The sequence below is a fragment of the Prenolepis imparis genome, unplaced genomic scaffold (genome assembly GCF_030444845.1).
Source record: "Prenolepis imparis isolate NDT839.2.m4 unplaced genomic scaffold, iyPreImpa1.0 SCAF_7, whole genome shotgun sequence".
NCBI classification, from domain to species: Eukaryota; Metazoa; Arthropoda; class Insecta; order Hymenoptera; family Formicidae; genus Prenolepis; species Prenolepis imparis.
In genome coordinates this window covers 10,025,663-10,049,626 of record NW_028141165.1, presented here as the reverse complement: position 1 = coordinate 10,049,626, position 23,964 = coordinate 10,025,663, and the positions used below count along the sequence as shown (strand labels likewise).

General features: G+C 35.3%; 1 protein-coding gene and 1 long non-coding RNA gene across 8 annotated transcripts in view; one reads left to right on the top strand and one right to left on the bottom strand.

The window, feature by feature from the left end:
- The window catches only part of LOC145938064 (cytospin-A), a 49,824-nt gene that overhangs the window by 20,826 nt on the left and 5,034 nt on the right, over positions 1–23,964 (top strand). For 6 of the 7 annotated variants that reach the window (XM_083041420.1, XM_083041414.1, XM_083041417.1 and 3 more), the window contains 6 exons: positions 6,424–6,615; positions 18,080–18,410; positions 21,961–22,329; positions 22,414–22,623; positions 22,728–23,183; positions 23,299–23,734. In XM_083041420.1, the coding sequence (XP_082897546.1) occupies positions 6,424–6,615; positions 18,080–18,410; positions 21,961–22,329; positions 22,414–22,623; positions 22,728–23,183; positions 23,299–23,734 (1,994 nt within the window). Of the gene's footprint in view, positions 1–6,423; positions 6,616–18,079; positions 18,411–21,293; positions 21,433–21,960; positions 22,330–22,413; positions 22,624–22,727; positions 23,184–23,298; positions 23,735–23,964 lie in introns of those variants that run through there. The other variant, XM_083041419.1, reaches the window with a different exon arrangement.
- LOC145938072 (uncharacterized) lies at positions 915–14,964 on the bottom strand. The gene is made up of 3 exons (XR_014425673.1): positions 14,682–14,964; positions 1,088–1,157; positions 915–1,001 (listed from the first exon to the last, which is right to left on the bottom strand). It is a non-coding gene; the product is annotated as an uncharacterized LOC145938072 (long non-coding RNA).

The following is a 23,964-nucleotide window of genomic DNA, read 5'->3' as shown; positions in this document are numbered from 1 at the left end:
TGTCGCATTTCTCTTAGTAATGCCACGTTAACGCAACATAGTATTTTCGCACTACAGATAGGGTTACTGGACATTCTCGTGTATAAATTTATGTCGCGTTTTATCACTTAAAAGCCAATTCTCGGAGACGAGAGAGCGAAACGTCACGTAACGGAGATAAACGGGTGCACGCACGTGTTGCGAGAGAGCCGGTTCAAACGACCATCCTCTAGCTCTAGGATACAAGTTGGAAAACGCGCACGTAAACTTTTTTAACGCACATGCACGCGAGCGATGATTCAGTCCCATCATATTTTCCTTGATTTATATAATAATCGAAATATACCAGGTGTCCCATTTTAAAGGACCCACTCAAATATCTCATTGTCAGAAACACTGCGTTTTTTTAAATGGAAACCCATATTTTTTATTGTAACATCTTTTTCTACTAATTAATTTGAACAACTTTTATGAAGCATTTTTTTATTTTCTTCAAAATTTATTCTCACCTTCACTTAAGGTTAACCTTCACTAACCTTGGAGACGCCGCCCAAGGTTATATGAATATTACTATGTTATGTCCCCCTCGAAACCCTACAACTTTTGTAGGAAACATTTTTTGATTTAAGGCAGTGTTTCTGAGATATTTGAGTGGGTCCTTTAAAATGGGACACCCGGTATATACACGCGATGAAAAAGAGTACAGTTTATCTCTGACATATCAACAATCATGAGGAAAATTAAAATATTAATTTATGCAGAAGAAATTTAGTTCCTTAATAAATAATATATCGTAGGTACAATAAAATTATATAATAAAATTTAGTTCTTTGTTAAAAATATATGTATAGTATATATATATATATATATATATATATATATAATATATGTATAATTATAAAATTTTATAATTTATTAAATACATAACAGATACAGGCCGTTGACAACGGTATCTCTAATATATCGGAGGATTAGGAATTCGGTGGTGCCATTCGAACAGGATTTTCCTTTTCTCTTTTCTGCTGCAAAAAAAATTGAAATTTAAAATTAATATTCTCGACAATGGGACCTGATGTTATTTTCGTAAAGATCTTTTCTGTAATCTTACATTTCCAAATTGAGTTTTCCAAATTTCCGTGTCGTTTTTTCTTCTTGCATAATCATAGAGCTGAAAACTCCTGTAATTGACAGAAGATCGATTTCAATAAAGAGTGAGTGCCAGATTTCGGGTGCATCAAACCAAAAGCCAAATAGTAGAGGGGACGTACATATTTTATATATACAATATATAACAATATACATAAAAATTTGATTTTCTCTCTCGCTTCATTCGTTTGGCACAGGCTCCGCTCCGATAATTATATACAATACATAAATATATATATAAAACAATTTAGAATGGATAATTATAATTATTATAATACATATTGAAAGATTTAATTTAATTATTTCTATCTTCACATTTTACATATTGATTTATATCTCAATTTTTTTTTTTTTTTTTTCCGCGTACAAACCAATTCTCTCTTAAAGTCAGACAGACATATCTACGTATATTTTTTCATCAACACAAAATACGACTTGCGATTTCTATCGACGACACGACAAATCACTCATAATTTACGTAATGCCGGGTGAGCGTTGTTAATCAAGTGCGGATTACGGCAATACCGCTTAGAACGAAATCAATCTGTTTCGCTGGGTCCATTGATTGATCGATCGATCGATCGTTCGTTCGTTCGCAATAAACGGATCTGACGAGAGGGCATTGACCAATGGTCAGTGATCGAACTGACCTCATCAGTCGGCCGAGATACTGGATGCGATAAACTCGTCGAATCGGATTCTCAATCGTCTCGACTCTTATCCCTGATTCTTTCCAAACGCGATCTTAATCCTTGACGATGACAGAGTTCATTAAAAATGCTATACTAATTTCTATGATAAGGATCGTAATACGCATTAACATATACGATTATATGATTTGATATTCGTACGATTATATTAACATTATACATATATACATATTTATCAATTAGTTAAGTAAGAGATATTAACATTTTACATTGCTGCGTGCACATATATGTACAAAATTTCTATAAATGTATTTATTTATTTATTTTTTTCTAATATTATCAGAAAATATTTCTATCTTTATCACCAAAGAGTATTCACTTTGAAATGATGAAAAATCAATATAGGAAATTAAGCTGAGAAATGTTCTCGACATCGTGTCATTAGGCAACCCTCGACGAGTCGCATCTTCCTCCGCGTATTATTTTCTCGATTATAAGTTAGCCGTCGAGAAGACGCGATAACGAAATTAGCGTCGGTGCGTGAAACCGGCTGCCACCGACTCTCTTAATTATTCCCGCGGGGGAAATGTTAACGGCGCGTACGCACACGTTATATGCGTTACGCAATAATTCCCTTCCCCCGTTAATCACCTGCACCGTATACGCATACTCCTCGGCAATCGCGTTGCGTTAATGCGCGCACGGCAATATTACGTAACGCATATATCCTATTGATTCCTTGCGTAACTAGAAATTCAATAGCTTTCCCGCGTTCGTGCTGGACTGATCATTATCGGACGTGCGGGCGAATGGGCGAGCGATCGTTCACCGCCTCCGATTTTTTATTATGCAACGAAATTATGGATTGCATATCGATTGTTTATGTCACGTATATATTCTTCGTCATTCGTGGGCGCGAATTTATGTGTGAGACCGATACGATCTTAAAATTGTTGAAAGAGGGACAAGCTACGTATATATATGTATGCTTGAAACTTTCAAACACATTATTTTTTAAAGAATTGAATAAATTATAATTATATGTAACATAAAGCAGAATATCTGAAATAATTAATATTTAAAAAACTAATTATTACACGCAAACAAATTTTTTTATTCGTCTTTAGACATTTAATAAAATAGATTACCAAAGAAAGCTTTTATTAGCTATTATATAACTTTTGTTATATATTATATATTATATAATATTTTATATAATTTTGTATATAATTCTTATATATAATGTATTATGAATTTTATAAAAATATGTAATATTAAAATGTTACACGATAATTAAGGATTATTGCGGAGCTATTAATTTTAAACGAACAATTTTATAAATAATAAATAAGTTATAAATTACTCTTCTCTGACATCGTCCGATGCCTACACATTAAAGCAGCCTTTTCTTTTTTTTCTCTTCACCCATTGATGCTTCTTGATAATACTCACACACGCGACAAAACATGCGTAATTACGATTAGCAATATATAACGATCGCGTGATACTTTGCACAGCATTGCCGATATTCTAATTGCGATATGTATTTTATTATGAAAAATGAAAAAGCAACGCGAAAACAAGAATCTACTTGACAATTCACTCGACGACACTCGTTGCGACAATGTATTTTTATCGCTAATGAATAATATCTGCATCTTTTTTAAAACAATTTTATCTCGTATTAGATTAGGTTAACATAATTAGATTAAGCGAATAAAAATAGTCAAATTAAAATTAAAAATAAATATCCGCGCGAATAATATTTCAATATTCGAATTGTCGATTGTTTGCACGATTGATTTTAATCGAATAAATCTCGCGAAAGATATTTTGAGAAGTTGCAACGATGTAAAGTGACGTGTATAGTTATGTTTAATATTAAAATATTAACTATTGGATATTTTAATAACGGATTGTATTTTTAATTAAATGCGCGCCATGACTTGTTTAATGATACGATAAACCATTATTAAATATATAATTGAAATTAATATCTATGCAGAAATATAGAATTTTTGATGTGTAAGTCCCGCGAAATACATATTATTAACAAATAGTCGATATCATAGGTGATTCGTTTATTATAGGAATTAATTGATTACGTGAACTGATGATAAAAATATTAGAGAATAATTGTGTTCCGAAAAGTAATACGACGAAAAACGCGGAGCGAAATTTATGTAACTACTTATTCGCTCGAGTGTCGTCGTATGAATGACAAGTTCAAGGCTGCTCTATTGTTACATATCGACACTGTACTATAAGTACGATATTACGTAAATCGAGTTAATGACGCGATGGACTGTCAAGAAGTATAATCGAAATTCTTATACTTAGTATTGCAAAAACATAATAGATTTTCGATGTGTAAATCTCGCGAAATATTATTAATTGTAAGTATTATTAACAAGCAATCGATACATTATACGAGTTAAAGTCAGTTATCGCAAAAATCACACACACATACACAATCATGATTATGTGAGATGATAAAAATTGTATTAAAGAATGATCCGAAAAGTAATATGACAATAAACGCAGAGCTCGTCACCGCATGAATGAACAAGGGTACCTCTCTATTATGACTCGCGTCTCTGATCTGGCATGTCGCGGTTATTTTATTATTTATATATAGCGTGTTTGGAATTTATCGATTGTGCAAGCAGATTTTGATTGAATAAATCTCATGAAATACATTTTGAGAAGTTACAACGACAATATGTTTATGTAATTGTGTATGTACGTGCAGAGAGACAGAGAGAGAGAGAGGAGAGAGCCTTGATTTTTTTAACTTTCATCATTAATAATCGATATTAAATCATGGCTTTTGATTCTTTTAATCACATGATTTTACTGTTAATTCTTCATTTAAAAATCATTAGTAAATTGCATTTAAATTTCGACGAAATATTCAAAACATGAAACAAAGTATAATTGAATCCAAATATATTAAAAAAATATATAATTAATTCCACAGTACATACATATATCGCAATGAAACAATAATTCATCTGCTGTCACTTCAATTTCTATTTTTATTTTTAAATGAAAATATCTGCAATGAAATAAATAATTGTCACCGATATATGTATAAATCTACATACATAATCGCGTGAGTAATAATCTAATTGTACGACGCGAATGATTAACTCTCGCGATTGACAATTCTCGTAAACGTATCGAGGCGATTATTTATTAAGACAAGTATTTTTTGTGATATATTCATTTGACACAGGAATCAAATGTGTGACGTGAATGAAAATTATATTTTTCGTCGATTTAAATGTAACTTGTTAAATCATTTTCGAATTGAGAAAGCGTAGTAATATACGAATTCCTGGCTCGAGTGATTGTAATAAAACAGTCATTGAAATAAAAATCATAATGACAGTGAATATGTATATATATACGAATATGTATATATACGAATATGTATATATACGAATATGTATATATACGAATATGTGACAGCTATAATCAATTGATTATTAATTAAAAATTAAAGGAATATATAAAATATATAAAATATTCTGTATATATTTAGTATATCAAATATTTCATAGAGTGATAAATTAACTTTCATACGTTCGGTGTTTGTGTCTTGCGTGACATAGCGCTCCGTTGTTTATAATAGCGTGATCTTGGCCTTGTCTTTCGTGCTGCGAGCTTCAAAGCAGCAGCATATCTCTCCATATATGTTTTATTTCAAATCGCGATTTTTTATTATTATTACAATTAATAATTGTCAGCTTGCACAATTGATTAACTATAATATCATGCAAGAATGTCATGGTTATTATATATTGTGTGTGTGTGTGTATAGTATATATATATATATATATATATATATATATATATATATATATATATATTACACACACACACACACACACACACACATATTCAAGTAAGAAAAAGGTATATAGGTATTTACTCAAATGTTCATTAATATATCTATTTCGCAGAATTTACGTCGAAAATACACACGTGCGCGCACGCGGAATATTAAATTATACAAGTATTTTAAAGTGTAGATTAATTATTTATTAAATGATTCATATATCACAGAGCTTATTCTTATGTTAAATATTTGATTCTGTAATTTGGTTGTTTTATTACGCGTTTTCAATTATAGGTTAATATAATTCGTATTGAGAACGCACAGTAAAACAATTGAATCGCTGAATGAAGTAAATAAAATAAAGATAAGCTCCACGATACATTAATCTAATAAATGATTAATCTCTATACTTTAAAATACTTGTATAATTCAATATTCCGCACATATATATAATTGGACAAGAGAGAGCTGTATCTTCCCTGACGGTCCATCTTAATTAGTCATTAATTCGATTCATATATCGTGTAATATCAGAACGATATATGAATACATTTTTTATTGAGCGGCGTAAATATATGTTACGTGCCACCATGAGTATCTAACGAGTTAATTATTAATCCGGCGCCTCGGGGACGGCATCTTTTTACGACCGCAATCCGTTCTGCCCGAAATGGACAGAATGAGAGCGCATCGCGCTATTCGGCCAATTAGCCTCGCCGCGGTCAATGCCTCCGTTAAATTAAGAAAAAATATATATATACATCAATCCCTGATTTAATCGTGGACAATTAATGCGGATTTCAGGGCCAAACCCGCGGAACCGGCAACAGCAGCAGCGGCACCGACACCAACGAGATCAGCACCGAACGCGGGACGAAAAAGGGACACGATCGCGTCGCTCTTCAGCGCGAGAAGACCGGCGGCGAGTAAGAAAGTCGAGCGCATCGTCGTCCGAGGAGACAAGGCGACGAAGCCGGCGTCGAACCAGCGGTTAAAGTAAGTCTTTAAGAACGATTTCTTGCATGCGCATCGTCTTTTATAAAATAAGACAAAAAATAAGAATAAAAAACGAGAGAAAGAGAGAAAAAAGGGGGGAATAAAGCGAGATGCGCCCGTTCATCGTTAGTTCGCGCGAACGGGTTCGACGACCTGGTCTCGGCTCCTTTCCCCATCGATTTCTCGATGCCACGAGCTGTACGAATGGTATTGAGGATATATATATGTATCTCCGGATATCTCGATTCTTCCTCCGCGAGGGCGTCGTCGAGAGATCGTCATCGCGTCATCGAATTCGATCGTGATATTTCGGCGAGATATGCGATATTTATTTCCAACATTGAAATGCGAATAATATTTTTCTATATGCGCGATTATTAATTTATTTTTTTTATATAATATATATATATATATATTCTTAATATATTTATATATTTTATTTTTTTATTTTTTTTTTGTTAATATTTTAGCGGGATAAAATATAATATATTAACATGTAGATATCTGTATACAGCACTCCTTATGTATGCGCGCTCTCTGGTTGACCTCGATATATGTATCTGGTGCAGTATTTCCGTGTCTATGAATTTTTATCTCGAAGTGAACGCTACGACTTGGTGGTCAATTGGGAATTTTCTTTATATTTATGCGCGAGTTCTCTTTATCTTTTTTCTTTCTTTCTTTAATCTTGATACGCTCGATTTTTCGTCAGCCTCAGTCCAATGTATATCAGATATACGGCATAAAAAGCCGCCATTGCTCGACGCCGCAACTAATAGCATTTAATTTGCACCGTGTATTTTTGACGTATAATCGACATATCGATCTTCCGCCGAAAATATCTCCATCCAGTCGCCAGTCGAACCAAGCGCTTTTTCATTACTGATTTATAACGCGAGTCCAGCGAACCGTGCCGTTACCTTAGAAATAAATAAATCATCATTTGCTGAGGAAATAAATAAATCGTCATTTGCTAGAACGAGTTTCGAGAGTCAGACAGCGATAATTGACGACGTAATAAAACACATATAAGGTGACGCAGAAATATAGAAATTCGATGCGCGCGTTTATTTAATTCTGTGACGTGCGAGGAATAATAAAACCAAAAGAGATCTATAATTGAAAATATGAAAAAGCGGCTTATATCTATAAATTGATGGACGAATAAAAATTAGAAGGAATTGAAACACTGTTAAAAACAAATTCTTAATATTACTTTTTCGTATTTTTATTTAATTAGTATCATGTGCTGCACAAAAGCTCCAATCTTATCCATGTGTGTATGTGTGAATAGAGGATTAAAAAAAATTATAAATACACAGCCAATCAAAAATTATGTTCGAGATGAAAAACGGTCTACTTACAACATTGTAATGTTAAGAAACAACTGATATCCGAGATTTTCTTAATGTTCTTTGTGTTTCGCGCGACTTGCATTCGCGTGTTCACTTTCTCTCATTTCCCGTTTCTCGGCGGCTAGATTTCGCGAATCTTTCGAAATATCGCTCTCCGATAAAAGCAGGCTAATTACTGTCTTCATATATAACGCCGCACGCGGTTTAAACCAGTTTAAAATCCTCAAGGCTACAATAATATCCTGATTATTTTTGGGCTATCGAAGCCGCATCTCTATAGCAACTTTTTTCTAAAATATATATATATATTTTTTTTGCAAAGTCTGTAATAATTTTGACAAGAAGAATACATAATTTTTACCTATTTTGTGAGGAAGAAATGCAAATACATATGACAAAAAACAAATATACGTTGCAACTAAATTAATCTTTTTTTCAAGTTTCTTGAAATGAATAAAATGTTTTGAGTAACGTTTCGATATAACGGATGATTAAAAGTTACAAAAAAAATTGGATAGGTCCGCTTGTATGTCTGTCTCTCAAGACTCGAGTTCAATGCAAGACATCGTCGATGGGTCCTTGAAAAGTTACTTATGAGCTCGAGGATCTATATAAAGCCGGGGATGTTTAGCGATGACAAGCGTTACAAAATGAAGTTAATTTGCGATTTTATCGTTCGTGACTGTAGGTATTCCACGCATCTGCTCCTGAGAACGATGAGAACTTTAAACATTTGCGTGATGCAGAGTTACCTTTAATTCGTAAAGATCGAGAGATATCATATATCATGCGCAATTTATTTCATCCTTACTCTCTTGCTCTTCTTACATTTCGATTATACGCAAATTTAATAGCATATCCCTAATGCATCGTATAAATCTTGCCTCGCGCCTTCGGATATTCGCCGACACTTGGGTATCCGATGTGCTGGTGCACGCGTGGGTCTCAGGCCCATCACTAGCTGACGACCCACTCTCTGGCAATGAGAGCGGCACTTGGTACCGACCCACATACCCAGTGAATCAAAAGTCAATGGGCGGCGCGACGCACGCCGGTGCGTTCGCCGAGTTTGTGTCAAGTCGCGTAAAATCGCGAGATAGAGAAGATACATACTGCGAATGAATCTGTAAGAGGATAATCCAATTTTTTCCTCGCGAAAGCGATCTCGCGAGATAGAAACTCACTTTTCAAACGTGTGACGCGATCATTGTTCTCGCAAAGGAGCGCAACAGTATTATAACTGTTGATATGCAACTATATTTCATCGAAGAGTTTTACGCATTTGTGCAGTTTCTTTTCAAGTCGCAAATATATAGTTGCATAAAAAATTATTTTTGAAAATATCTAAATTTATACTAATGACAAAATATAGATAAAAAGATTCAATTAATTTGAAATCATATTTTTATTGATATTTTTTAAATTAACTCTCTCTGTATTGAATAGTTATATATTTTTTTAAATTATTTTAATTCTTGTTCTAACGCGAGATATCATATTTTTTAACTTTGTTAAAAATTTATTCCGGGAATGAAAGAGAAAACAAACGCGCGCCATTACTCGATTTTGTATAAAAAAAAATAATATTTTTATATAAAGTTTGTTTAAACTTTGTTTAAACTTGATTAATATTTTTTGACAGAATCAGCTGATAACTGTCAAATCAGCTAATTAAAGCATTAAAATTTGCTAATTAAATTTTTAAATAAAAATATGTTATAAAAATTAAAAGAATAACTTTATAAATAATATGTTATAATACTTTAAACTCGAATAATATTTTTTGACAGAAATCAGCTGATAACTGTCAAAAAATATTAATCGAGTTTAAGGAATTATAATATATTATTTAAAACATATTATTTTAATTTTTATAACATTATTATTTTATAAATTAATTTCTTAAATTCGATTAATATTTTTGACAGTTATCAGCTGATTTCTGTCAAATATTGTCAAGTAATGTCTTGCCTCTTTTTCGCGATGTTGATTAGCTGCCTCGATTTGCGTACGTTATATTTATTAGCATCGAGAGATTGTGATCGCGAGAGTTAACAGTTTGACAGTTTGTCCAAAATAAAATTAAATAAAATAATAATATTTTAATACTTTAAATTCGATCAATATTTTTGACAGTTATCAGCTGATTTCTGTCAAAAAATATTAATCGCGGACAAAGTATATATTATAAGTATATATTATAATATATTATTATTATATTATGTACAACATATTATAATTGAAATAATATTTTATAATTAATATAATAATGTTATAATACTTTATCCACGATTAATATTTTTTGACAGAAATCAGCTGATAACTGTCAAAGATATTAATCGAGTTTTTAAAGTATTATAACATATTTAAAACATAATATTATTTTGTTTAATTTTATTTTGGACAAACTATCAAACTGCTAATCTTCGCGATAACAGCTGCTCGATGCTATAAATATAACGCACAACGCGAATCGAGACAGCCAATCAGCATCGCAGAAAAGCGACAATAATGTCAATGACATGCCTTTTTTTAGAAAGAGGATTGCACATGTAATAATAAATTATTAAATAATTCAACCCTAGAGCAAAAAAATCGAGAGACGAAAAAATGTATGACTATAGAAACTAAAAAGCGAACGGAACGTAAATTTTTTTTATAGCGTGTAAGAAGTTTATTATCCTGCCGGCATCTGCGCTCAATTTAACGACGCGGTAAGAACGTGACACGGTCGGTGATGTATCGAGTATTTAAACGCTGTCTCTTAGGTTTTGTCGCGAAGCTGCGATGCGGGGATCTCAACACAGAGCGGCCACTGTTGAACGGTGACGATTAAACGGCCGCCTCCGCTGCTTTGTAATACGCGCGTGGAAACGAACGAACGGCTTCTAAACGAAAGGGTCTCCGAAGAAGGGCAGAGAGGCAATTGACTTCTCTCGTATCCGAGAGGGAAAGAAACAATGATAGACGAGTAGTCGCGGGAGTGACATCATTGCTCTCGAAAGATACGCTCCCGGATTCATCGCCAACCGCGACAAAGCCTTACTTGATCGAGCAAAACGAATTCCGAGTCTCTCACTCGAACGAATTTGATAGATCATTCTATTGTATTTTAATTCTGTATGAGAAATTTTTTTTTAATCAGGGATATTATGAAGCGATACAAAAGCGGGGAAGATAAGTTGTACAGTCTCCGATAGGAAAACCGTATATGTTTCGGAGCAGTATAGGTTTCTCTCGACGCGAGAGATATTGCCGTTACAATATTTGTTTGCACAAATGGTTGCGCCGATGAACATTTATACAGTAATAAATAACACGCCGTCTCTGTCCCTTTTTCCTCCTCTTTCCCCTCTTGACTAATATTTCGGATTTCTTCTCTTATTTCTCTCATTCAAGATTTTGCTTCTTTCATATCCAGACACAGTATTTCCCTTCCCCTGATAAAGCATTCTTTACTAGGATGCCTTCTATTTTCTCATCGTTCTCCGCAGTCACTTTCTCTCTCACGATTATGACAGTTGCATAACTTTAACGCGCAACTCGACAACGAAAAACATTTATCTCTCCCCAACCAGAAACACCTTTATAGACAGTGACGTCAGCGACTGATACGAATGGTCGGTCTGTACACTATACCTTGTGATAAGGATATCTACTCATGTCTCATTCGCGCGCGAGATAAAGGTACATACTTTAAGCGAACTCGAGACAGTTCGATAAAAACAAGAGCCATTCTTTTCTTTTCTTTTTTTTTCTTTGCACTTGCTTGCGTCGGATATCTCTGATAATGTTTGAAAATAGAATAGAATTTCATCTCTTTTCTCAGAGTGTCGCGACATTATAACGGTATTGCAATTCTAAATAAATACTAAATGTATAACGGAACACAATAAATCAATCGTCAAGTAAAAGATAATAGTGCAATATTTTTCGCGAAATACGAAATAAAATACCGTAAAATATATTACTTAACACACACTTTTACGATCGCAGTTTGCATCTAAATACGCTTAAATTGTTTTACAACAAGATATAAATAGAATTTAATTAAATATGAAATTGACGGGGAAATCTCCTCGACGCAGGAATTAAATACGCTATAAGAAATTATTAGTCAAGAACTATGAAAATGTTGTGAATCTGAAACCCGCTTAAATTAGCGACGTCGCGATTTAGTATGCAAATATATTTACTCTCAGGTGAGCCAGTCACCACGTGATTCAAGAGAAACGCGACAAATATTTTTATCTCGACGATCACGCAATATAAAATTTCTTTGAGACGACGTTTATCGAATTCGATATGTACTCATATACAATCGCGCACGCTCTGCAAGAAATTTAAATCGTATCGCAGAGCCTTGTGTATCTTCGGCTTCGGTATGCGCGCTAATAACTGCTTACGCATCACTATGATACGATGTTGAAATATTAATGGCTGAATGAATAATGATTAATAAACAGATCTGTAAATTTCAGAAGCGCTCAGCCTTTTTTTTTTGTTTGAAGGTCTAAATTGACGAGTCAGCAATGATTCCGATCGTGGATTTATTGATATTCGATCAATGTAGAAAAAATGCTACATAATGAGAAACATAAAACCGTGTATATAAGAATAAATTTAATCCGAATAACTTTTTTCTCCGATAAGGCTTTTACCTGTTCATCGTGTAATTTTGATAGCTTTTTTTAATTTCGAGATCAGATAAAATCTAAAGGAGATAAAACTATTATATAGAAGGCAAAAATTTTATTTTAATCGAGTCATTCATTAATAGGATCGAATTATACGTGCATACAAATCCATTTTAGACAGACTTTATAGATTTTACAGACTTTATAGAGCAACGGGGAATCGTAAAGCGAAAAAATTTATATTTCTTTAATAATTAGCATAATACCGTTTCATTCTAAAGAGACGAAAATTTCTATCGGTACTCGTCGTAACGGAATCTCGTGGAACGGTCGCGGATGCCGCACCAGGGCACAGTGCCGTCTCTGTTCCGCGTTATCTCAACGATCTCGGAGCTTCACGTCCGGCTCAAGAGATCCTCATGGATCTCATGGACGATGACGTTGTTTGTCGCGGGCACTTATTGCCTCGCCACGTGCACGAAAATTAACACCATGCCGGATTCGCGCAAGGAAAGGCAACCGTATGTGTATGTCGCTGTTATATCTGTCTACTTGAATTACGATCGATGTGCGCACAATAAAATATCCTCAGGCGACTTTTCTGCGGTTCTCGCGCGGATACACGAGCCATTGAGTAATATAAGTCATATCCATTTTGGAGAACAATATAATTCGTGAAAGTAGGGAAGAGAAGTTTTCGATTTTTTAAATTAAACGAATAATTACGATTTATGTTTATTATATATTTTAATATTAAAAAATATTGTTGTGACACAATTTGATATATCTTTCTGAAGAGAGTTAAGTGTTCACACATTATAGAGATTTAAATTTCCAGCTGACATTTCTATCTTCTTTTTTAAATATTCTGGAGCGAGAGATCTTTAAAATTTTACAGCTTGGACCGATTATGCGGGAAAGTGTTATGCTATACTCGCGATTATTATAGCACCGTTCCGTCCAACGGCTCGTATACCAGCTGACGAGAGTGCTCGAGGGACCTCGTCGTCGAGGAGTGTCGTATTTCCGTCGGCCGGAAAAACGCATACCGGTTTGCCCCGGGTGCGGAGAGGTTCGGTGTACGTGCGAATGTATATTCGTGCCCTGATGGGGCCCCCGACGTTACGGACGAACGATTTTACCGCACATCACGATGCAATCGCGAAGCATGCGTCATCTTGCTTTCGATTCCTTTCTCCCTTGTCGAACCGCATCAAACTCTTCTCACGTTGAAATATTTATTTTTCACAAAGATTCTCCGTATAAATTGAGGGGGGATTAAAAAAGTATAAATTTGCGTCAATCCGTTGACATAATCACTTTGTGGCTCTGCCAATTATTAATTGATAATGAGATTACTCGTGTTAATAATTTTTCGTAATATTTTCAAACATTCTTCTCATACATTTTTTCTCAATCTTGTTTACGATTTGAATGACAGTCGGAATTAAAATATGAAAATTAAAGCTCGCCTCTCCGAACGCCAATTTTGATTTAATATAATTTCTTATTCATAAATCATCTTGACGAAGCTCGAAGATCCGTGGCACTATTGAATAGCGCTGATAGTCACGAACAATATCGTAAATGCTTTTACAACATTGATAAAGACCAAGCACATTTGATAACATTATCTGCTTGTCATTCAACTGTTTAAAGAGTGACGAAGAGATTTGATGTCTCAAGCATACCACGTTCTATTCTGCTCCTTGACAAGTTCCATTATTTGATGATGTAAAAAATTTCTTTATTCTTGGTGCTCTTGAATGCAAAATTACATACACTTATTACAGAATTTCTAAAAATATATACAAATTTAAATATTGAAATTTAGCCATTTATTTTAAATTATTCAATTTTATTATTTTAAAAAATAGATAAGAGAATAGTAAAATAAGCAGATGTATATTCAAATGCGAATCCAAGCTTTCTCGATAAATAACTATATACAATAAGTTGTGTAGTTATACAAATAGTAAAGAATATAAGTAGGTATAAAGAAAGCTGCTTGTTCCTAAGTATCTACTTCAAATCGCGAGACGAGAAGGAGATCTTTCAGCCACCGGGTACATACCATATGTCGACCGTATGAGAAAACTGGTCGACCGGTGAGACGTCTGCGGATTCCGTGTGGCCTCCTTAAGCAGCTCCTCTCTGTTTCTCTCCTCCCTTCTCTTCCACGGTCGTACCATCTTCGACGGCGACGAGACGCGTACCCGTTCCCAAGAGCCCAATGCCTGTCTCTCTTTCTCTCGTACCGTCAGCTTTTATCCGGATAATTATCTCTTTCTCTCTCTCTCTTTTTCTCTTTCTTCTCTGATCGAAAATCGATGCGATTCCGAGTGATCAAAGCGCGTCGAAGGGCAATCGACCGCTAGGAGATCGCTAATCTATCATTACCACGGTTTATCTTCCCGTATCTATGCAACACGGTGCCGACAATCAATTTAACAAGTCGATATTTGGACAATGACAATTGAATTTATTACGAATATTTTGGTCCCATTGAATCTTTTATTTTGAAGCAGCCTGAAATATTGAAGGATTGATCGTTTAGAAGGTGTTTGATAATGGGCATTATCATGTACTTGATCAGCTGTCAAATACTGAAATAATATTTTGTTTAAAAATATTTAGGCACGAAAACTTCGAGATTGTAAGCTAGAACATCTTATTCTTCAAAATGGAATTTACTTTAATGGAATCTTGACTTGTCAAATTTGTTAACCATATAATAATTAGCAACAATTTTAATTTAAGATTTAATTCAAAGATTCGAAAGAAAATTTGAAAGAAGTATAACATGTTAAATTTTGATAGAAAAAAAAAAAATTTTTAATTTTCGATGAAGAATCAGATATCTGTTCGTTGTATCCTAATGAGATTACATCGATTAATAAATGAGATTACATCGATTAAAATTACACCAAAACTGTACAAATTTATATTTTGTATCTTAGTTAAAAATAAGTACTATTAATTACGCACACGTATATTTAATTTAAAGCATTAGCCAGTGATTTTTTTTCGGAATCCAATTAAGTTTGGCCATCAAGTTTGGTCTCAAGCTTATTTTGTACATAATATCCTCGGGCTGAATAGCGCACGGATAAGTTTAAAGTAATCTACAATTATGTTCTTTAAAAAGAGCGACGCGAGGGATCACGAGGGAATTCGCGACGAGGAGAATTCCTCAATGGCCGACGAATGCGGCCTGAGTACGACCTCTGGTTGCATTTACAACTCGTTGGCCCTTCGGGGTCCAGCGAGGCGGCCGCCTAAGAAAAGCCTTGGTTGAAGACGAGGAAGGGGGACCAAGGTAGAATTATAGGAGGGGAAAGAGAAGAGGGGAGATTGTCGGCTCTTGTATTCAGTATTCGATGCACCGTCGTACGGTATGCATCGTTTCTGGTGTCTCCAGTGATTGGATAACCGAATTTCCGACATTCTTGTCAAGGACATTTTCCGCAAAGGTCGTCTTTAGGAAAAAATTAGGAAAAAAAAATCATTCACCGGGATAGAACGTTACGGGTCAAACGTTTACGGGTGTTTAACTTGACAAAAGACCTCTCTCGCTTTGTGTTAAATCTCGAGAACATTCCTTGGGCCGCCCGTAGTGCCTTGAATCGTCCTTGAGGATCCTTGAAGAGTCACTCGATCGTTCTTCCGTTCCGCGCCGCACTTGGACGAAACGGAAAGCAACAAGTGGTTGCCGTGCGACGAGATTAATTCTTAAGGAGGCTCCTCGTCAGCCTCCGGGTTGCCCTGATCGTTCCTCTCGGTGCGGGTCATCTTCGAAAAGGAAGACGAAGCAAGGACTCTCGGCGCGTCGAAAAAAGTGGCTCGAGATCACTCGTTCGAATCTTCGAATTCCTCGACGAGCGAGGACTACTTGATGCGACGATTGTTCTTCCATGTCGCCATCGTGTGTCTTGAATGAGTGAGAGGAAGAGAGAAAGAGATCCTCGTTCCGGAGATAACCGGCTTCAGGAACAAACGGAACGTTGCGATCTTAAAACGCTGCTAAAGATGCTGTTCGGTGAAATTACGGTCAAAATTAATTATTTAGAGGCACTAGAGGCTGAATGCATCGCGGAAGATATATCTGAATGCATTCTAAGATGGGACTAAAGTTGCATGAACGATGTGAGAATTTAACAAGTAGGTTTTTTGAGATTTGTCGTATAGACGAAATAAATTGAGACTGTTTGTAAGAAATTAGATATTTGTGTGATTGACATTATTTATCCTGATTCGTGCTCGAATTGTGTTGAATCATTCGATCGTCTAGGGGTTGGTGATTTTTGAAGAAAGAATTGAGTTTAAGATTATGTGCCTTAAATGCATTTTGAAAGTGCATTGGAATTTTAGTGATCGAACAACTTTCGATATGAATTTTGCGGTTGCCTTTCAGAGGAATTTATGGGGATTAATTAATTGACTCTAAATTGACAATAGTGAATTAAGTGTTATCGAACGCATTGAAAGTGCATCGGACTTTAAATGAGTTTAGAGATCGAGAAACTCTCGTTTTTTTTCGAATCTCATGGTCGACCTTTAGAAACTATAATTATAAAAATATCGATTAAATTATTCATTTCTATCTTAATAGATTTTCCGCTTCCGCGAACGCAATTAAGATATATCGAGATTTAAATGCGCTTTAAAAGTCGAGAAGCTCTCGTTATTTCGCAATTGCCCTTGTCAAATAAACTAATCGCGTGGATACGGATTAATTCCTATCTGGATCAACGATAAAAACAAGCCTTCTATAAGCAAGGCTACGCTCTAGCGCTCTAGTCGAAACTCTTGGATGCATCTTGGACTTGAAGAAATCTCGTTGCAAATTTTGTTCTTAATATAATCGCGAAGTGTGATAATTGAAATATATTATTAAATATATTATTTACACAATCGGACATTCGAAAAGCTATTCACTTAAAGGATACTTAAAAAATATAATATTATTTAAAGAATACTGTTAACTGACACATAATCACATAATCAGGGTCTCTGTCAGGATTCCTCGTCAGTCTTAAGGATGAATCTCTCGTCTCATGACTCTTCGTATCCTTCTGCGAGAATATAATCATCGGGAGACAGTTATCCAACTGCCGCGAAGTCGTCAATTCGTATCCGTGACTTAACAGCAATTACGTTCGGAGGAGGCGCAATGACAGGATGACAGGAATCTTGCCGATGCGCTCATTCTCTTCCTCGTCCGAGTCCTCGAAGCGAGCTCGCTAACGGGAACAGCGAACGATGTCATCGTCCGTTGACGGCGAGGGTCGTTCCAGGTCGCAGGCTGCCTAGTCGCTTCTTCTCATCGACGAAATTCGGATAAACGAAAAGAAAAATCATCCCACTTACGTTTCCCCTCGAACTTTCTCTCTTACTTGCGAGAAACGATCGTTTGAGATACGCGGTGATCAGTGGAGTGACCATGATGAAGTTCAAATCGCTGTTTCGCAGAGGACAGCCCAGCCAGCAGTCGGCGCAGCAGCAACAGCAGCAATCGGCGCCGCTGCGACAGGCGTCGAGCGCCTCCTCGCTGGAGGCGAAGAGCGACGTCCCGTCGACCGGGAACACCTGGGCCGGCTCCCTGGGCAGCAAGGAGCCGGCCAGATCCAAAGCGACGACGGCGACGTCCAAAGGTCCCGCCAAGGTCTCCAAGATGCAAGAGCTGGAGCGCGAGATCGAGGTCCTACGCAAGGATCGCTCGCGCCTCGAGGCGAACCTGCGCGACGCGGTGTCCGATGTTCAGAATCTCCGCGAGCTGCGCGCCGAGATCGGCTCCCTCAAGGTAAGCCTTCCGACAGATTAACATTATCTTATCGAACCGAATTCGAGAAATATTTATATCGATTTATATTAAAAAACGATTATTTTATATATTAAAACACGATTCTCTCGATGAGATCTAAATTTTGTATTTATTCATTTATTTGTATAAACATAGGGAAGATTTAGTACATAGCGTATTTAATTACAAATTATTAACGAAGCAGCAAAGATGCAGATAAATGCTAAAAATATATATATATTTGGAAAAAACTTTTAATAAGTACAAAGAAAAAAATTGAAATATTAGGGTCTAACAATGAGCTGAGAGACATTTGAAACAAATCAAGCATATCTGATTTAAGAGTTTATATTTACTATAAGAAATATACTACTAAGAAGTATACGATACCATTCCTCATAAAAAATTAAGTTAAGTTATTTCTGAGAGGCCTGGCTGGAATGTACAGTTTTATATGATCCAATAAATCAGAGCAATCAATTAAAATCGCTAATCGATTTAAATAGAAACAGTGGATTTATATAAGAAAGTTCTTCTATTATAAATAATTGAAACGTGAAATAATAAATATGTCAATAGTATAATGAAAAATATCTGGATGGTTTGTTACAAATTTTTTCGCATACTTGACCGGTTATTCGCACACTTTATATGTCTAATCACAATTATTTGTAGTATATAGATTTGTATTTTATTAGTATCTGTTATACATATAGATTTAATTTTTTTAATAAGACTTTTTAATAACATACGTATGTTATCTGCAAATTGCATCGTAATCAGAAATTTTTGTGGCGATACCGGCGCAATATATGTCAATTATTAATATGTGGTGATTCTTTTTTATTTCTTTGAGAGATTTTATTACATTCGAAAATATGATCTTTTATATCACGATAGTATCTCTTTCTCAATATCAGATCATCTGAATCAAGATGTATACGTATATAATTTCTTCATCTTTGTGTTATTAATCACTCTTTCGTTAACATTAAAGTCGATTTTTTAAATGATCGAATACAATAAAATTGGAAAAATATCTATTTGCCTAAAATTATATATGTATATATATATTTCATAAACTTTTAATTTTAATAAACATTCTTTAAATGGGTCAATCATAGCTTAAATTTGTTCTCGTGATGAAAGAATGCGAAGAATTTCTTGTAGTTATGAGAAGCGAAAAGTCGACTGATATAAATAAACGCATCGTCACATACCGTTTTCATATAATTTGGTGTTTGTGACGAGTAATATCTCGCCTGTGTCCTTATTTTGCGTGTTGGAGCCAACTGTATAGCTATTTCGGACGCATATATTTAGATGCTTTTATTGTAATGTTATACAGTTATTATAATACATAATATCATAGACTTTAAACAAAGAAGTTAAAAAATTTACTATTAAATTTTAACTCTTTCATTTATATAATAATAGGTAAAACATTGGTCGATCTTTTATTATTGATTTTGTTCAAAATAATCTCGATGTAATTATAAAATCAAGAGTTTATTGATTTGTGAATAACTGATATTTTTCATTATACTGACATATTTATTTATGGTAGAAGAACTTTCTTATATAAATCTACTGTTTCTATTTAAATCGATTAGCGTATTGATTGCTCTGATTTATTGAATCAAATAAAATTGCACCTTCCTGCCAGGCTTTTTAGAATTATTCGAGTGAAATTATATTTCGCATCTTCATAATAAGAAATTATATTTTGCATCTTTACTATTCTAATCGGCTAAAAGATATTGACGTTTAGAATGCAAAGTGTTTTAACGATTGCGTCGCAAAATGCACTCGATGAATAAATTACATCGCGACGCTGTATCGTTCTGATTCATCTGCAGTTTACGCCTTGCATTAATTCTTCCCTTCCCCTCTTAAATATGCATCGTGCTGCACACGTGCATACCTATGTTGTGTGTCCCCTCTTCTCTCTCCTTTGCGTTTTTGCGACCGTACAAGGAAGACAACGTAAGATACAATCGAGAAGGAGCGGCTGTAAAAATATCCTCTTTGCATCTAAATTGCACTTAAATAGATCGATCCGATAAAACATATGTTATTCTATTCGATAATATATATTCTCAGTTAAAGATGAGTTAGCGTTACAGAGTATTCTAAAATTTATATACTTGTAGAAAAGAAAACAAATTTATATATATTTTATAGTTTATATATTTATAGAAAAAAAATCAATTTTATATTTTACAATTATATATCAATATTTTCTTACAATTAATAAAAACTTGCATCTTCTTTCACGATTTTTTAATATTTAATATCAATCATTACAGCAACTTCCGGATCTTTTATATATTTTGTATATATATATTTTAAGAAAAAAAATTATACGTCTGAAATATTTAATTCTTACAAAAAATTCGTCTTTATTCTCGATGTAAAAATTTTTCGAATGTTATTAAACAATACGCAGTTGGCCTATTATTATTTCGGATTTTTTTTTATCTATGCATCTTTATATTTCTTTCACAATCGTTACGTCCTCAATTGCTGTTCCGAATAAATTCTAGCTCCACGAAATTGTTCCGCAGGAATGCACCCTCTTGCTGTTATTATTCCTTCCCCATCTACTACCACGATCTCGTTACTCAAGGATTCTAAAATCCTTTCCGTTATAATCTCGATACATTCAAGTCTCGACGCCGCGCAGGAAAATGGAAGATTTACGCCGATAATTGCATTTCCGTCGTCGCGAATAAACGTAGGGATGACTTTCGGATTTTTTTCCAACGTCGGAAAGTGTACAGTTTTTTTCCCTAGTTTTTTCAGAACTCCTATAACCGACGTAACCGTTACAGCATTAGAGAAAAAGAGAAGGAACGAGAGGGGGGGAGGGAGAGAGAGAGAGAGAGGTAGAAGAGTCATTTTCGCTCGCACGAAAACGGAGCCAGAGGGCGTAGAACGCGGCGGGGATGTTTACGTAGGAAGAGAGCCGGGGAAGCCGAGCGGATCCGATATGAAGAAGCGTTGCTTCTCGTCGCCTACGGTAAATCCCGCGCGTTCTCAAGCACGCTGTAAACATCGCGGTGTCTTTGTGCCACTCGTGACCGCGAGCTCCGATTTGCCGGCGCGATCGTACGCGTAGATTCTAACCTCGAATCCCCGGGTACCTAACCCCTCTTTCTGCCCCTTCAGTCCCCTTGCCGGGACTGGAGACGGTTATGAGACATCACACCGAAGCGTCCCTCGCTCGAGCTCTTGTTTCCAAAACAAGACGAATGTTATGATTGTGACGTTGCCGTGTTTTCATTACGTTTTTTTTTTTTTAGAATACTTTTTTTAGATACGCGATTTTATGTATACGAGTTCCTCTAATCTGGAGTGTTACATGAATTTATAGTGACCTTTATGTGTGTGTATATACTACGACTTAAATATAACTCAAATATTTATACTATAATAGAGTCGTAATTAAATAAATATAGCGATAGAACGATACTAATATTTCCTTGTTTCATGTTTATGAGTGTTTACGAGATATTGATTTGCATGTATTTGTTGTTTTGATGAATAGGAGCAGCATAGCCTGGAGCTAGAACGTCTTACCGAGGAAAACGAAGCTCTTCGTGCTCGTCTTAGGGACGTGGCACATTCTCCGCTGTCAGATTCCGAGAAACAACAGCTGTTGTTAGACGCTTCAAGACTTCACAATTCTGCACCAGCTTCTATCGCCATTCCTCAAGATGATGGTTCCGCAAATAATACCAATGTATCTCAGGAAGGAGCTCAGTGCACCACACCAGACTGGGACAAACACTCCTCCAGCTCAATGTCAGAGATTTCGGTTGCATGTTTGCAGGACAGAATTTTACAAATGGAAGAAACACATTATTCTACAAATGAAGAACTGCAGGCGACTATTCAAGAATTAAGTGACTTACAGGTTTGCTTTTATTTATTAATATTGAAAAGAGTATTAGTGAAATTGCTTGGGAATAGTCTAACAAATTAATAATTGTTCACGTAGGCTCAAATAGCAGAGCTGCAAACGGATAATGAAAGATTAAATGAAGAAAAATCAGTTCTTTTGGAGTCACTATGTCGTCAGACAGAGAAGTTGGAAGAATGTCGAGCTAAGGTTGATACTTTACAAGAGCTGCTTTTAAGGGATGAGCAACCACAAGAAGCTAAGGGCTACAATACAGAAAGGGAGCAGAAACTGGTAGATCTTTTAAAAGTAAGTGCAACTAAATTTATTATATAATGCGAAATGCTGATTAGTTACTTAATTATTACATTAGTTTAATTATTAGTTACTAATTATTTACATAATGGTTACAGAGTGCACAAGAAGAACGAGAGGCTCTACTTCAAAAGCAGGAAGAGTTGACTAACGAATTGAAAAATCTGAGAGCGACTGCTGACGCTAATGCGGCTGAGACGAAACGTTTAACGAAATGCGTCGAATTATTGGAGGCATCGGTGGACGCTGCGAACATCGAACGGAAGCAGTTAGACATAGAGTTGACGGAAGCTAGGCAGGAGAGTGCAAATCGAAGTATAGAGATCAGCAGATTGGCGACTCTATTGGAGAACGCGCGAGCGAAGATTGAGGAGCTAGAACAATCGAGGCAGCTGGAGAACAAGAGTGAAGCGGACGAATTACTAGACGCGGCCAGACGAGAAAAAGATACGTTAGAGACGCAGGCGGCGGCACTTCAGGAACAGTTGGCACGTTCGCATTGCGACCATGATCGACTAAAGGATCAGTACTCTCAGCTTCAAGAAGAATATAAAGTACGTTTATTCTGTATGTGTGTAGAATAGTTACAAATGTTTCGATTAATTTTTTATCAAAAAAGTGTCTATATTAGAACCAAATAAGGAGTATTATTTTTAAATAAACTTTTAGGTAGCTCGAAATAACGCGAAATCCGCCATAGATGACTTAGAGTACAGATTGAATCAGATGAAAGACGAGCGACTGTCTGTGAGCACGGAATTACAACTTGTTCGGGATTCGTTGGCGGAATTGCAAGCACAGTGTCAACGGCATCTGGAGGACAAACGGGAGCTGAAAGCAGCGCTGAGCGAGGGACAACGAAGAGAACGTGAGGCGCAAACGCGACAGTACGAATTGGAACGCGCGGTGGCCGACGAGCGCAAGCTGAGGCAGGAAGAGAGTACGGAATGGGAGCAGTTTCAGACTGATTTGTTAATGACTGTACGAGTTGCCAATGACTTCAAGACTGAAGCCCAGAGTGAGCTCGAGCGCGTAGTCATGGAGAACAAGGCGCAGAGGGATAAGCTCAGATCGCTGGAAGCACAACTCGATAAACTTAACAAAGGTAAATAAAACGGCCGATTTATTTTGAAGCAGAAACTTATGTGATAATATATTCTGAAGGTTTAAAAGAGATTATTTCACATATCGGTAGCACAATAGCAAATGAGCGTAATATTTTGCATATAATATATTTAAATATATAAATACTAATATATAAAATATATATATTTTTTTAAGAAAAAATACTAAGATTTTATAATATAAATATGATAAGAAAAGATATTTATTTCT